General features: G+C 35.9%; 1 protein-coding gene across 4 annotated transcripts in view; it reads left to right on the plus strand.

Moving 5' to 3' along the window:
* Cftr (CF transmembrane conductance regulator) overlaps window positions 1-17163 on the plus strand; it is a 156162-nt gene that overhangs the window by 104885 nt on the left and 34114 nt on the right. For 3 of the 4 annotated variants that reach the window (XR_004121891.1, XM_031381240.1, XM_031381241.1), the window contains exons 17-22: window positions 1145-1182; window positions 1958-2208; window positions 6521-6600; window positions 9118-9268; window positions 10862-11089; window positions 13933-14033. Coding sequence is in view for 3 of the 4 variants with exons in the window: in XM_031381240.1 (XP_031237100.1) it covers window positions 1145-1182; window positions 1958-2208; window positions 6521-6600; window positions 9118-9268; window positions 10862-11089; window positions 13933-14033 (849 nt within the window). In the remaining variant the exon portion in view is untranslated. The remainder of the gene's footprint in view (window positions 1-1144; window positions 1183-1957; window positions 2209-6520; window positions 6601-9117; window positions 9269-10861; window positions 11090-13932; window positions 14034-17163) is intronic. The other variant, XM_031381242.1, reaches the window with a different exon arrangement.

Genomic DNA, 17163 nt, shown 5'->3' on the forward strand with positions numbered 1-17163 from the left:
GCGAACTTCCATAAAACTACCTTTGCTATTCAGTGATAGGGTCCTCTCGCACGTCTTCTTTCTTGTGAATGTGAATTTTAGGGTATTATTTGTCCCACTAAATCTGTGAAAATCTTATGAGTTACAGTGTATTGCATTCCATGTGATATGACACGTGTGTTACCTTCTCACCTTTAGAAATGGAAAATGATTATTACTTATTTTGTTGATGCTACAGCTTAATCAACAGTGTCCCTCTTTGGAAAAGCACATGAGCTTTATATAGTCTTGAAGCATGTTGAAGTGAAATAATAGTTTGTATTCCATTGTTTCTTTAACTCCCAAATATTTTTCCAAAAGGCCTCCTACCAAATATTTGAAAATGGTCTTACTTACTGGAGTCAATAAATATAGTTTGGATTGGTCAATCTATGTGACAGGCAAGAAGCTACTTCGTAAGGATCTAGGCCCCTTAGAAAACGTTCAAAGAGTTCTTTGTTGTTCCACTGGTAAATACGGATTTCTCCTGTTGCTCCTATTCAGAGTGTGTTGGCAGTGCCGGTGCTGCTGATTGTCCTCTTCTTGGATCAAAGGAGATGAGTAGTAATTGAGAGGTGGTTCAGAACATGTACCCCATCTAGGGTCTTGAGTTACTTGATTAGTCTGAAGATTGAGAAAGCCTTTTGTATAAGAATAAAGACATTTTAAAAGCTTAGATTATTGCCGGGTTTCTCGCTTTGGATTAACTTGAGTCTTAAGACACCAGAGGTTTTCCTTCTTTACTGAGACAATGTAGTATGTGTACACTGAGAAAACATGAGAATTAAAATAATACCATTAGATCTTCATCATAAAAGTTAATATGATAAACTAAAATTAAATGTATTATTTAAACAGACAACCCTTAACTTTACTGTATGATTCAATAAATAGTGTTTGTGGAACAAATGAATGTGCAAAATGAGAGAGTGGAATTCCATAAGCTTAATTTGCTCTTCCCCAATAGTGTCATATAAAGCAATGGCTGAAGTGACTCCAGATGTATAAAGCCAAGGCACTAAGAGTGTGTGTTCTTCGATGTTGGTCATATTGAATTTAGAAATGAGTATGGGAGGCATAGGTAAAGATTCTAGAAGGAAATCAACTGTGGATTATTTCATTCCAGGTGGCTGCTTCTTTATTTGTGTTGTGGTTGCTTAAAAAGTGAGTATGTCACACTTATGTGGATTGTGCTTTGTTTACATCTGGAGATTATAAACTATCTCAATATCTATTATGTTTCATTACACCCTTATATATTCCTCCAGACTATGAGGGGAGAAAAACAAGTTTCAGTGATTCTTCAGAACAAAGAATTTGGGTTCCAGAACAAAGACACTAAATTCTGCACTCAAGCTCCATGTGTAACATTGTATAGTATTTTGCAAGTAGCCTATGCATGTCACCACATACACTTTAAAACATTCCTAGATTTACATGATGCCCAGTATAGTGTAATTTTCATGCAAGTAGTTGTTATAATGTATCCTTTAGGGAAATGATGATAGGAAAAATAAGTGCGTATGTTCACTAAAGATACAATTTTAAGAATCATTTCCTCAGTAAACTGATGACTGAATCCATGGATACTCAGAAGATGCATAAGGTTTACTATATTTGTTCAAGTTGAAAGCTCTTCAGTGCCTTTATCTCTTCATTTCTAAAATATATGTTGTTTTCAGTTTCCATGAAATGCAATAAAATATATGAAGAAACAGTTCATATTTAATAGTTTCTACTAAGTATTTTGTTCAAATAAAGATCGATTACTTCTATTTCAATTATGAGAAACTTTAACATCTCTTGGCAATATGAAGTATATAAAACTAAGGGTGTAGTCTCTTTTAAGCCAGCATTTTCATGCTTCTTTATACTTATTTTTATTAATGATTCAGTTGAAAAGTTTGGTTCTCAAATAACCTTTTTCTTTGTTTTACAGCAAGCCTGGTAATGGTGGAAACAATGACACTAAAATTGCCAATAGCTCCTTCGTTGTGGTCATTACCAGTACCAGCTTCTATTATATTTTTTACATTTATGTGGGAGTGGCTGACACTTTGCTTGCCCTGAGCCTCTTCAGAGGTTTGCCGCTGGTGCATACGTTAATCACAGCATCAAAAATTTTGCACAGGAAAATGTTACATTCTATTCTTCATGCCCCTATGTCAACCTTCAACAAACTGAAAACAGGTACTTTTGATTAAGTATATAAAATGGAACTGCCTGCTTGTCATCTGTGCAGCTTATTGGCTTACTTGCTTTCCAGTAGTCACGTGAGCGTGAACATAGGCCCCTCATAAAGACTATCTTGTTTCACGTTTCTAAAGTATTGCAGGCAAGAATACCCATGGTTTCCACTATTTCTGTATCAGCCTAGTAAAGTAAATTATTATGTTACGATGTGATTCTGGTAAAATGGCCTCACTAGAAGCAGCCTCTTTTGGATAAGTTGGCCTTTTTCTTCTCCTATACATATCTTGATGGGAAAAATAACTGTTTCTTGTGACTCTTCAAGAGTGGTCATATGAATGCGACAGATGACTTTTGGGGGGAAAGCAAGATATTTTATGATTATTTTGAGACAATTATAGTACATGGTCCTTGTGTAATGCATTTGACATCAATTTAATCACAGTCACAGAAAGGAAGATAATTTAAAAAAATAGAACCAAACATTTCAAAACCTATGGAAAGAAGGGTCTTTGAAAATGTGGTGCATTGATTCCCCTATGGGTTAACTTACTTTAAAGATGATGAAGATAATAAGCCTCCTAAGTTCTCTTTCACTGGAGATCCTGCTGTGTGGCACTAAGCCAGAGAAGTACTGGTTCATAAAAATGAATAAAGTATCATTCTTGTTCTGAAGGAGCTCACAACCAAGGACTGATGTCAGGCATAGAAATTAAACCAAAAGTAGAATAAGTTACAGAATTGAGACTTTTTAGTGTAATCTGTTTCTAAAAACCTCAAATGTGCATCAGAATTTTTTTATATTTTTATTTTTTTGTATTTTTTATTAGATGTTTTCTTTATTTACAATATCTGCTTTCCCAGGTTCCCCTTCAAAAAAGGAAAAAAAAAAGAAAGAAAAAAAGAAAAGGAAAGAAAACAAAAACTAAAACAATCTCCTGTTCCCTCCCCCCTCCCCCTGATCACCATCCCACCTGCTTACTGGCCCTGGCATTCCCCTACACTGGGGCATAGAACTTTCACAGGGCCAAGGACCTCTCCTTCCATTAATGACCGACTTGGCCATCCTCTGCTATACACATGCTGCTGGGGCCATGAGTCCCACCATGTGTACTCTTTGGTTGGAGTTTTAATCCCTAGGAGCTCTGAGGGTACTTGTTAGTTCATATTGTTGTTCGTCCTAAGGGGCTGCAAACCCTTCAGCACCGTGGGTCCTTTCTCAAGCTCCTTTACTGGGGACCCTGTACTCAGTCCATAACCCAATCACAAAAGAACACACATGGTATGTACTCTCTGATAAGTGTATATTAGCCCAGAAGATCAAAATACCCAAAGTACAATCCACAAACCACAAGAAACTCAAGAAGGAAGACCAAAATTTGAATACTTCGTTCCTTCTTAAAAGGGAGAACAAAATACCCATGGAAGGAATTGTAGAGACTAACTATGGAGCAGAGACTAAAGAAAGGACAATTCAGAGACTGCTTCACCTGGGAATCCTTCTCATATTCAGTCATCAAATCCAGACACTATTGTGGATGCCAGCAAATGCTGGATGACAGGAGCCTGATATAGCTGTCTCCTGAGAGGCTCTGACAGTACCCGACTAATACAGAAGTAGAGCATCAGATTTTTTTTTTATTATTTTCTGTATTTACATTTTAAATGTTCTCTCCTTTCCTGGTTTCCCCTCCAAAATACCCCCTATTCCTTCCCTCTTCCCCTTGCTCACCAACCCACTCTCCCACTTCCTAGCCCTGGCATTCCCCTACACTGGGGCATAGAGCCTTCACAGGGCCAAGGGCCTCTCCTCCCATTGATGACCGACTAGGCCATTAGTCCCACTATGTGTACTCTTTCATTGGCAGTTTAGTCCCTGGGAGCTCTGGGGGTACTGGTTAGATAATATTGTTGTTCTTCCTATGGGGCTGCAAACCCCTTCAGCTTCTTGGGTCCTTTCTCTAGCTCCTTCATTGGGGACATGTGCTCAGTCCAATGGATGGCTGTGAGCATCTTTTTTTTAGGTGACAAAGTTAAGGGTTGGTGTACGAGAAAGATTATATTTATCTTGGAGCCTTTATGCCTCACCAAAGGGTTGCCTCATTTGCATATGATCCTGGTTTATTCCTCTTTTATTCTAAGAACCTTAGAACTAAGGGAAAGGCTAATTCACTTGATCCAGTGATTTTATTTTTATAGAATTCTAAATCCCAAGAAGTAGGAGTTCTCTCACATTTCTGGCAGAGTTAAACATGGACCATGAAACACACTGGAAAGGATACAAACATTTGAGGCTTAGGCTTAGTTTGACCACACATGCATGGTAGTTATGGCTGTCAGCAGCCTATGTGAAATCAATATTAGCATATTTCTGCCATTGTTTTCTGTGGGGGTGTTGCTTCCAAAGGAAGTTAACTAGACATCCTCTCTTTCCCAAAATCCACTCACAGCACACTCCGCCGTCTCTGTTTCCCCTATCAGTGATCACCATACATTCTTCTTTTCTCATCTTCCCAAAATGTCACCTGTGTCTCAGGTTAACTCCTAACCACTTTATGTTGTGTTCCTCCTTATTCATTCTCCTATAACTAAAACAGCAAATTGATCTTAGAAGATCTCCAATCAGCCTACTCTCATTGTTTGGTTGTTGTGGTACATATAGAGTTTGCTTTATGATTCTCCTCTGTTACTGAGTTATTTTGTTATACTTTGTAACAACTTCTTGGAATTTCCCTTGCATAGCCCTTCAGAAGTGTGCATTGACCATGATTTTCCTTGACATTGATTTTCTCTGGCCTTTTTATTTTCTTCTGTTACTTTCCCCCATTTTGTCATACTCAAATGGCTTTCTGACCATATAGACACATACTATAGGTCCTCAGAAAAGTATGGTTATATTAGGCAGACACTCTTGGTTGAGATAAAATTTGAAATATAAATATCACTATTTTGCCCAAGTGTATTTTCAGTTTTAAATAATTATTACAAATGTCATGGGATATACATTCTTTCTCTGAGTTATTTATGGAAGGATATACATAATGGATATCCATATAATATATCCACAAAATATCCTAAATGAATATATTAGCTAATATATCACATGTCTGCATATGTCTTTTTACTTTTGTCTGTGGGTCATATAAAATAGACATGAAATTATCCTACTGAACTTAAAAGTCTACTATCAGGGAAAAGAGATAAGACATACACACACAAATAGTTGTGATATATTGCATGTATGCAGTCTCTGCAACTCAGGTATGCAACAAGGACAGGAAGCGATTGTTTGCAGATGCAGTAAATGCTCTACTCTCTTGCAGACAGGTTATTTGAGTTGAGCCAGGAAAGAGGTACAGATCTGACAAGAGGAGAAAGGGCTTTTAGATAGAAGGAAAAAAACACATGGGCAACGTAGGAAAAGGTAGACTAAAGAGTAGACATGCTTACCAGAAGCAGTGGGTTGGAATAGAGGGACCTAGGTTAGTTAAGGACAAATTATGGGAAAGTATTAAATATTAAACAAAGAATTTTGGACTTTATCCTATAGGTAATAGTGAGTGAGTGAGTGAGTGATAAGATTCACTATTACATTGTTGCCATAGTGTTATGTTACACTTTATCTAACTGTTTGCTTAGCTCCTTTTTAGACAATGAATTCCTGCACTACAAGAATGACTTAATCACTTCTGTTATTCCTGTAGCCAGCATTGCCCAAAGCATGTAGTAGACATGGAATTTTTAGTTCGTTGAGGCAACCATCAAGACTCAGATATGTGAGTCTGGAATTTAGAATACAGGTTGAAGCTTATATTCCCAATAAAGAAGGTAGACAAAATAAAAAAGGAAGTCTGGTGTATACTGAGGGAGTCAGCCATGGGTTCTGGATCCATGCATCTAAATGGCAGGGAACCCCGCAGGCAGGGCGAACATGCCCTGTGTGGTGGAGTCGGACATGAGAGATTGGTGAAAGCACAGCCATGAAGGGATCTGGAAACTGGGAGCACAGAAGTGAAGTCTGAGTGGTATGGTGACCAGACATTCCTGCCCTTAATTAAGAAGAGCTTCATTAAAGACATGCTTGGACCTGAGTCTTAGGGGACTCTGTGTTTTATAGAAGTTCAAAAGTAGGAGGCAATAACAAAGACACACTTAGAATTCTCAACAAAGCTAATATTTGTACATTCTTGAATTTCTGATTAAATGATAATTCTTATTTTAAATACTTTTGCTATACTGTGAATTTAGGAAAAAATATATTGGTGTCCTTCTAAAAGTGATTAATTTTTGAAAATTTTTATTTGTATCACAGGTGGGATTCTTAACAGATTCTCCAAAGATATAGCAATTTTGGATGACTTTCTGCCTCTTACCATATTTGACTTCATCCAGGTTTGTAAAGAATAACTGTTATCGAGTTTTTCTACTTGCCATTAAGTTTTTCTGAATAGTTTCAAAATGAAGTAAGTGAACTTTTTGCTAATTTCCCACATACTAGTTGAAGTCCTGGCTAGTGAATAAGTTTTATGAAGAACAGCAATATTTAGCAGTCACAAATTTAGTGAATTCAGAAACTAGGTATGTCTGTTTATTTCAGGAAGGCCCATGTTATGATGTTCTGATACTAGCCTCTTGAATTGATTTGAAAGATGCCATTGAATGTACATTGAAAGGTACCATTTTCCACCTAATCATTGACCATAAAATTTGACTGATAGAACATTTCTTAAGTCCAACACCGAAATGAAAACGAAGTTCCTGGAGAGGCTACACTCTAATCCAGTCATACCCATGAATACTTAAACACAAATTAGCTAAACAGTTTCCCCACAAAAATATAACTTAATGGAGGGATGAAAAATGGGTTGTTGAAAAATGTGAAGGAAAAGAAATATTCAGAGTCTGTGAGCCTCTCCCTGAGTGGCAGCTGTGACAGACCCCAGGGTAGTCATGCTGTGGAGATGACTGTAAGTCACTTAATAACAAAAGAAGGCAATGGAGTGGAGACTAAAGTGACCTTGAAGATGCCACATTAGGACTCCAAAGTCCCAGGACTTATGGGATATGTAAGCTGATACTGTTGAACCAGGCATAGTTTTCTGAGCACCCTGATGGCTTCCTTAAGCTTTGGAGAGCAAATGCACTTGGAGAAATAGTTGTAATATAACACTGCCCTTGTTGGATTGGCATTCTCATAGCTTATCCCTTCTCTTCTCTCCAAAATAGTACTGCATGTCTGAAAACTTGAAAAAGATGTGGAACTATTACCCTTGTGTGTATACACACAAGCCACATCAGCAGATGCAGAGAAACCAGCTGTTGGTTTCCTTCCTCTGAAATGATTGGCATAATTAATACACTTACTGTACTAAGTGAAATGTGTTTTGGATTTTTAGATATAACTTCACAGTAGCAGCACCTATTGGGATTTTTTTTTAACCCAAGTTTTGTTTATGTACCCAAAAGTGTTATTTTATGTGTGTTTTTTAAACATGAGACATTTGTTTCCCATTCTAGGATAATAAACCATAGGTCCATAATATTAAATATGTTAATTATATTAAATTAATAATTAAGTATATTAAATATACTTAAATATATTGATATGTTACTATATTATGTATAAACATGTTAATGTAAATGAATTAATATATTAAGTATATTAAATACACTTAAAGTATAATAATTAAGTGTATTAAATACTATATACAAAATATAGTGCAATGCAATATAATATAGTATGGTACAAACTGGAATGAGGATATCAATCTGGATTTGTCCGCAAAAGTCTTAAAAAGGGTGCTTGAGTGATAAATATTTTTTATGGTCTCCTGAGTATCTTCTGTTATTTAAAGTTTACTTCAGAAATCCGGGAGAGCTAGTTTTCAAATATTTATCTTACAGATTAAGGGTTGTTTGACATTTGTGATGGCTTTCAAGCCCTTCTATGTATCTTACACAGTTTTAGCTCAGGTCCTAGAGCTGCTAAAGCTTCACAAGGAAAATCTCTCAAGGATTTCCATCGATGTGAGACCCACCCTACCCGTTTCACTTCAGGAGACCAGCCAGCAAGGCCATGAAAGCTAGTGGAGAATTAGCACATGAATGTTACACTGAGTTGGTTTAAAATGAACACATGCTTGAAATCATGTAGACCATGTATCTGGTAAACATGTAGTGCCATTGCAAACAGTATTGTAATTCTCTGGGATGTAATATAGTGAGATGTCTGCATTGCATAGGCAAGATTCATTTTGATAGTGTGGATAGGAAAAATATCTAATTTCAAATGAAATTCACCTACTATAAGCATTTTGAGTTACTGGAGTATCTCCAGTTATTACAGTAGGAATAGGTGAGTTGAGATATGAATAACACTTATTAAATAATATTCCTTTTAATATTAAATATGAAAAATTAGGGTCAGAAAAGTGAGCTTGTCTACATGATTAAACCTATGTTTAAAACAGGTATTTGTAACTTAAAATGTTCTGTTAAGAACGTTTCATTTTAAAGGACTCTTCAACAAAATCACAAAAGGTAACATTTATACTAATTATTTTTGAACATTTAATTTTTCAAAGGACTGGATGAAGAAAATCATAATCATTTAATATTTACTTCTTATACAATTTATAGTAATCTCATAAATAAAAATATCCCAAAAGTTGAGAACACCATGTAAAACTTCAACAACTGAACTATCAGCAAACTAAGCAATTTTAAAAATTGTTACTATGCAACCTACAGAAACTGTCTTTGAGCTGGCACCTTACTCATGGATGCACATTTCCTTATTGATAATAGTGCAGAGTCTAAGTATATGTGTAGACACAACTCGGCAACATACCTTGTCCACTTTACAAAGTGAAAAAGTCACTCACCACCATGTTCTCTTTGACCCTACAGTTGGTGTTCATTGTGGTTGGAGCTATAATAGTCGTCTCTGCCTTACAACCCTACATCTTCCTAGCAACGGTGCCAGGGCTAGTAGTCTTTATTTTACTGAGGGCATACTTCCTTCATACCTCACAACAGCTCAAACAACTGGAATCTGAAGGTACAGCATGGAATGGATTGCAGAGTTCCCTGGGAGTGGGGGAAGGGGGGCCACAGGAGCTTTTTGTCATTCACTACTACTATCCTGCTTTAAATCTCTAATTATATAACAGTGGTGTGTGTGCGTGTGTGTGTGCGCGTGTGTGTGCGTGCGTGTGTGTGCGTGCGTGCGTGTGTGTGTGTGTGTGTGTGTGTGTGTGTAGTAGAAGGAGAAGTAGTAGTAGTAGTAGTAGTAGTAGTAGTAGTAGTAGTAGTAGTGTGTGTAGTAGTGTGTGTGAGCATACTTGCTCATGCAGGCTTGTGTTGGAACCAAAAGCTACTTTTGCCATTGCTTCTCTTCTTTGTCCTCTCTCATCTTTTCTCCTCCTCCTCCTCTGCTTCCCTCCCCCACTTCTTTCCCACCCTCCCCCTCCCTCCCACTATCTCTCCTTCCTTCGTCCCTTTCTTCCTTCCCTTATCTCTCTTCTTTTGAGAGTTTCTCAGAGAACCTGGAGCTTGCTGTTTCAGCTGGAATGGCAGGCCAGGGAGGCCCTGGAACCCACCTGTCTTCATCTCTAACATTACAGACATTCAGTCTAGGCCCAAAGTTTTACATAGTTTACTGTAGTAGTAGTAGTAGTAGTAGTAGTAGTAGTAGTAGTAGTAGTAGTAGTAGTAGTAGTAGTAGTGTGTAGTAGTGTGTGTGAGCATACTTACTCATGCAGGCTTGTGTTGGAACCAAAAGCTACTTTTGTCATTGCTTCTCTTCTTTGTCCCCTCTCATCTTTTCTCCTCCTCCTCCTCCTCCTCTGCTACTGGAATCTGACCTCAGGTTCTCATGTCTGTGTAGCAGACATATTACCAACTGAACTCTCCCAGCCCAACAATGAAACTTATAAAGTACATGTGGATTGACTTTGTTGACTACTATAACTTTGTTTTGCCTTTCAAACAAGTGTATATCCTTACCATTGTTTATGCATAGACATGTATAAGTTCTTATACTGCTCAAAGTAAAAAAACAGCAATGCTATTATTCCTCAGAGTTTCTCCCAGATTTCAAGTGAAACTGGCTGGAATTCTTCCATTGTCTTATCGTCTTCAGGTCTTTCCTTAATGTCCTGGCATCTTTTGGTTAATCTTTGTTAGATCTCCTTAGGAAGCATCTCTTTCTGAAAGAACCTTGGTATGAGGCAATTATTTTTAAGAGAGCAAAATTAAACTGTGGTTCTGCTTTGAAACTTATGAGCTTAATCAATTCACAGAAAATCTAAACTGAGGGACTTAGAGATTGAGTCTAAAGACAAAACCCATTTTCTCAGCAGTTACTAATTTAGGATTAGCCAGGAATATTGACTATTCTTAGCCAAGAAATGTGAGTTAACAAGGAATGTGGTTCTGTCCTGTTATCAGATAACAGGACAGATAAAATGGTTGGCAGATAAAAGGGCAAGGCCATGCATTTTAAAGTAAGTCCTGGTATCAGTGAGAGACCTACAGCCGTAGATGCTTATGGTGAGGTTATTCTTGAGTTAATCTTTGTCAGAAACATGGCAGTATGAAATTGTGTTCTGTATTGCAAGCTGTACATTATCTCCTACGGGATGATTTTCAGGCAGGAGTCCAATTTTCACCCACCTTATTACAAGCCTAAAAGGACTCTGGACACTTCGAGCCTTCCGACGCCAGACTTACTTTGAAACCCTGTTCCACAAAGCTCTGAATTTGCACACTGCCAACTGGTTTATGTATCTGGCAACCTTGCGCTGGTTCCAAATGAGAATAGACATGATTTTTGTGCTCTTCTTCATTGTTGTTACCTTCGTCTCCATTTTAACAACAGGTAATCTGAACTTTTTAACAACTTGGATCACTTAGGTAAAAATTTTTGTTAATGATTAAAATGCCATATGTTTATATTAAAATATTTAAATGTTTTTAAGTGACTTGTAGAGCTTACAAGTAATTTCTATGCATTTCTGTTGTTTTGTTTCTAAATAATTTATTTAAAGGTTTATATGATATTGTTCTTAGTTTCACTATTTTAAGAATAATGAGACACTGAGTCAGATAGCAAAATGTGATTGACAACAAAAACATCTTTTTATGCTCATGTTGGCAATCTAAATGGGAAAAGAAAAACACACACATAATTGTGTACACAGGCACACACGCATATATATACTTCTCCTTTCACACTTCCTGTAAAATTTCTTCTTTTAACAAATAATTGGTAAAATTCTGTCTAATATGAATGTGAATAAATAAAAATTGCCACAGAAATAAAATAACTGACATAAAAGTGTATTATTTTTCAAATATAAATGTAATGAAATTTAGGATCTTCAAGGAAAAATTAAGTCACAATAAGAAAAATTAAATCTATACAGATAAATGAGTAACTATTTTAAGGTGCTGGGTTTCTGAGTCAAAATGCTATATGATTTATATATAATATTTTATTACATATAAAATATTGTATGTTATCTATGGCAAAATTTCAGAGTAAATGCCACGCCAATGCCAGATTTGCAACATTATTTGATTATAAGAGTTGATCAACCCCAGTGAAGCAGCCTTTGACGAGTTATCAAACTGCATCGTGCAGCCTCAGGGTGGGTGTCACACTCAGTTACCGGGAGGACTCAGAACAGACACTAGAGAGTCAGGCATAGGGATGACTCATTAGACACTGGTTTGTGGTCACTTCATTCTGTGGATAATTCAGTTCTCTTTCCCTCTGTCTCTCTGTATCTCTCTGTCTTTCTCTGTCTCTCTATGTCTGTCTCCCATATATATATATATACACATATATATATATATATATATAACATTTACATATATATGAGAGAAAGGTCTGTGTATGTGTCCCCCTCTCCCTCACTCTCTACCCTCTCTCAAAATAAGTTATCTTCACTTAACAAGACCACACTACATTAACTTCATGTGGCATCTTCATTCTGCTTCTTGAATTAATGGTACAGATCCTCTGTCTAATTATAAAGTCCTAGAAAGGACAAAAAAAAAATCTTACTTTTGTCTTTGGGCCCACTGCAGATTGACAACTGCTATGTGGATGGTTAACTTACCCATTTATTGCTTTCTTCATGCATGGCTATGAAATGAATCTATATGTAGGTATATTTGTGGATCTTCACATACAGTTATCTTGACATATTAGAAATAAATTTTGGAAGGCAGAATATTGATTATTTGTATATAAGATAATTCAGAGGGGATCAAAGATGACTAAATTACATGGATTAAGACTTCACAATTAATTCAAGTCAATGTATCACATGCTGTATCAAAATAGATAATATTATGACTAAATCCTAGGTTACCAAGGTCAGTCAAAATGTTTAATACTCAACATAGTAGAACCTCCAATTGGAATGAGCAGCACAGCTCAAGAACCCAGCCATAACCAGCCAATTCTATTGGTGTTGATTTTACTGATGATATTAACTTACATTAATTTACAGACATTAATTAACTATCCTAATTCTCTTGTGTGGGCAGATACACACTAATAACTCTCTCATAATATTGTGTGATATTTTGTGCAAGATAGTATGTCTTGTCTGTAGTAAATGACTAGTGATTATTAAATTGTTACTTGGTACTAAAATTTTACCTTACTTTCGTTTTAGCCCTCAGAGTAAGAAATATATAGGGGGGCTATATAAAATGAACTATTAACAATTTTCAATACATTATTTGATGTTAACACAGCATGATGTATGTTGTCTATGGTGTGCCTAAGATGGAGAAAATGTCAACATGAAAAATTTTAGTCAATAATAGGATAGCTTATTCATCTCAATGTTTAACTTTATAGTAATTTAATGCTAGATTAAGCACTATCAGTTGGGATATGATACACTGAGTTTATAACAATTTATGGACATTTATCTTAAAAATATTCATAGTCATAATACTCATTTTTAAAGTTTTAATTAGTTGCCCTTCTTAATTCTGAATGAAATTTACTCTAAAACATGTTAGCACTATTCTTTTCAAGCACAATGGTCCTTTTTCTTCTTGTTTTTAATGTAACGAACAAACTTCTCTCTCTTTTTTTTTTTTTTTTTTTTTTTTTTTTTTTTTTTTTTTTTTTTTTTTAGATATTTTCTTTATTTACATGCAAACTTCTCTCTTAAGTGACTGACATTAGTTTTCTGACTATCTGGTGACACAAGAAGTCTACTTTCTTAGAAACAGCCTCTAATGAGCAGAGAGCATGACCCTTAGAGAGATGCTCAGCACATGTGCGTGTGGTACTCAGATGGATGCATCCCTCCTATGCTTTTTGTAGAGGACCTCATTTCTTATTTATTTATATTTATTTATTCATTCCTTCATTTATGCGTGGTAGTGAAGTATTTGTTTTTATTATTACATACAGAGTAGGAGTAGACAAGACAATTACCCACTACCAACATTAGCATCAAGACCTAAGTATCATTTAAAAGTGTGGCAATTCCCAATGTTCAGTCACTATTTGATTTTAAATTTTGGTTGAAAACTTATTCAATGAGGGCATTATTGTTCAAAAGAGTCACTAAAACTGCATTAAGTTGAAACATAAATTTATTGGCAAGCGATGAGAGAGATGTGAATACAATAATTCACAGAAGAGAGAAATAACATATACTTTGTTCAAAAACCCTTTTCCATGTCTAGGTGAAGGAGAAGGAACAGCTGGCATTATTCTAACTTTAGCTATGAATATCATGAGTACTCTGCAGTGGGCTGTGAACTCAAGCATTGATACAGATAGCTTGGTAAGTTACTATTTTTAATTTTATGAAAAGTTAAGAGAACAAAACAAAAAGAGTAGGCAATAACATAAGGAATATATATATATGTTACTCAGTTTATAATATATATAATATATTATAATAGATAATATATTATGATATAATATAATATATAATATTATAATAAAATATATATATTACTCAGTTTTAGAAATAAAATGTTCAGGTTAATTTAAGGCCAGTCTGTATCACACATTAAGCTATGACATGATTTATCTTTCATCCTCATTGATTGTCATTGTGAATACTCTTGCACATGTGTCTTTGCCCTGGAGTTTTCCAAAGCAAATCCCAGGAGTGGAAGAAATTGCTGAGGTTAGAATTTCCCTAAGCTTGGCTTTACTAATGCCAAGTTACTCGGGTCAGTTGTGGTAGTATATACCTCCACCAAGACAGTATACGAGTGTTTCCAGCAATTTCAGACTTTTACAGTTTTTCCAGTCTGATGATTATGAAGTAACTACTACAATTTCAGGATTACGTAATAAGTCTTTATTGTTGATCACTTGGTTTGTTATTGTTGCTTATATCTATAAAATGCTTGTTTGTGTTATTAGCAACATGATGAGTTTGTTTGTGTTTATAGGTGTTTTTGAATCCTGAATCAGTTGTCAGCTCTATGCATTTAAATGGCCCTTGATGAAAGGAAACATTGAATTTGATAGAGATTAGTTTATTTTTCTTTGTGGCTTATGCATTTGGTGTCTTGTTTATGAAATCTTTCTGTGTATTAGGTTTTCACATTCAGCAGCTTGACATTTTTCATAATACTCTTGTCTTATTTTTACTGTTTTTTGTTGTTGTTGTTTTGTTTTGTTTTTGTTTTTTCGAGACAGGGTTTCTCTGTATAGCCCTGGCTATCCTGGAACTACTCTGTAGACCAGGTTGGCCTTGAACTCAGAAATCCGCCTGCCTCTGCCTCACAAGTGCTGGGATTAAAGGCGTGCACCACCACCACCCGGCGTCTTATTTTTAAAATGTCTGGTCTTACTGATTGTTCCCTCCAAAGTGTTTATCATTGCTCCTTTCCTTTGTGCTTAACTGATGTTGCCTTGTATTTTAGTACTTTGTGTATTCAAAGACCATATTTTGGCATAATGTATCTTCTTCTATATATAAGCTGAGAGCCTGAAGTGATATTTGTGTGCTAAAATTGCATGAAGGACTACTAATCCACAAGGGCCAGGGTGAGAAATTAAAGGAAGCACAATAGAGTTCTCTATTTATATTTTAATGAAAGGCATATTTTCAGTTAAACTTTAGAATTGGCCTGAGAACTTCATCACTGATTTCTTTTTAAAATCATCCAGTGGAAAAAAGACAGCATTTTCAACAAATGGTGCTGCTTCAACTGGTAGTTAGCATGTAGAAGAATACAAATCATTCCATTCTTATCTCCTTGTACAAAGCTGAAGTCCTAGTAGATCAAGGACCTCCACATAAAACCAGATACACTGAAACTAATAGAATAGAAAGTGGGGAAGAGCCTTGAGCACTGATTTCTTTTTTAATTTTTGATTACATTTATTTGTGTAGGTAAGGAATGTCCATGCCACAGCATGAGTGTGGAGATCAAGGGGAAACCTTGTGGGGCTCACTTCCCTCTTTTCAGCATATGGGTCCTGGCAACTGAACTCATGCCATCAGGCTTAGCAGCAAATGCCATGCCATGCTGATCCATCTTTGCTGAACTGTCACTGAATCTTAAGGCTTTTGACCTACATTCACTACTACATTTCTAGGAGGTCTAGAATCCCCAGTTAGAAACATCATACAACTCCCATTACTTCCTTTTTCAGACACACATTCATGTGATTACAAAATTTCTATTATAATATATATGTATATTAATATATAAATACATACAGTATATTTTTCATAAATATTTCACAAGAGAAAAACCTAAAATCTTTTAAAGCCTCTTCTTGTTTATGTTTTCATAGTTTGCTGTGGCATCTTAACAATTCCTTGAAATACAGTTTTCTTGGTTTTATTTTTCTTAGGTAGACCAGTTCCTATTCTCTTCTCCACACTTTTTGGTTTTATGTTGGAAGTAGCTGAAGAGTATTATATAAATGCTGTTTCTGTTTACTTAAATTTTTAAAACATGACTTCATAATTCAAAACCTTTGTGCACATTACCCATTTCTTTACATAAAAAAAAAATCTCTCCACCTTGTACATGTACAAATCCCTTTGCAAGGTTAATTTTCTAGCTTAATCACATAGCCAAACTTTTGACATTGCAACACAGTGTTGTCATCTGCAGAGTTCATACTCAAGATATGTACAGTTAAGCTTTTAAACTTAGTCACACACATACAACCTAAGGTTTTCAGAAAGTCTGTGATTCGTGTTGGCCTGCTTTTATAGCTCTATTTGTGCGGCTAGATTTGCCCTGTGAACTGTGGGTTGGACACTCCTGTTGGAATAGCCTATGCACAGGCTGACAAAACCTTTGCTAAATACATTTCTATTTCATGTTTCTAGTGTCTGTGAAAGACACTTTAAGGTATTTCTCCGGGTTTTTCCATGGGTATGCTAGACTTTGTAGCCTGTTCTTTGACATTGTATCTTTCATAGTATATGAAAGAACCTTTACAAGGACCTATTGTGTTTATGATATGGTCTATGAAGTGTATCAATATTTGCAGTTGATTTTGTTTTTAAAAGTAATGTTCTTTTGTTTAATATTAAAGAGCATATGTCAGCTTGCATTTCCTTGCCAAGCAATGCTGGTGGGCCTTCCTGGGTGTTGGTGGTCACTTTCTGCTATTGACTCCCATCCTGCTGGTCTTAACCTGCACTGCTGCTAAAACCACCCAAGAGTGCTCTTCTTTCCACCGCTTTCTTGGGAATCTGCAGGGAGAATGCCTGAGCAGTGCCTTCAGGTTTCATATCCACCTGGTATAACCACCAAGTTCTTACAGCACTGAGGAAAAGCTCAGCGTCATGTCATCTTATCTTACCATGTTTTCAACGGCATCTACAGTGATCTGAGTTTAAATGGAACAAATACAACATTTTCTTTACTATATTTTAAAACTAAGTGCAAGGCTATTCAGGAAAAGTCTTCAGAGTTGGAACAATTACT

This window comes from Mastomys coucha, unplaced genomic scaffold, assembly GCF_008632895.1.
Source record: "Mastomys coucha isolate ucsf_1 unplaced genomic scaffold, UCSF_Mcou_1 pScaffold20, whole genome shotgun sequence".
Taxonomy (NCBI): domain Eukaryota; kingdom Metazoa; phylum Chordata; class Mammalia; order Rodentia; family Muridae; genus Mastomys; species Mastomys coucha.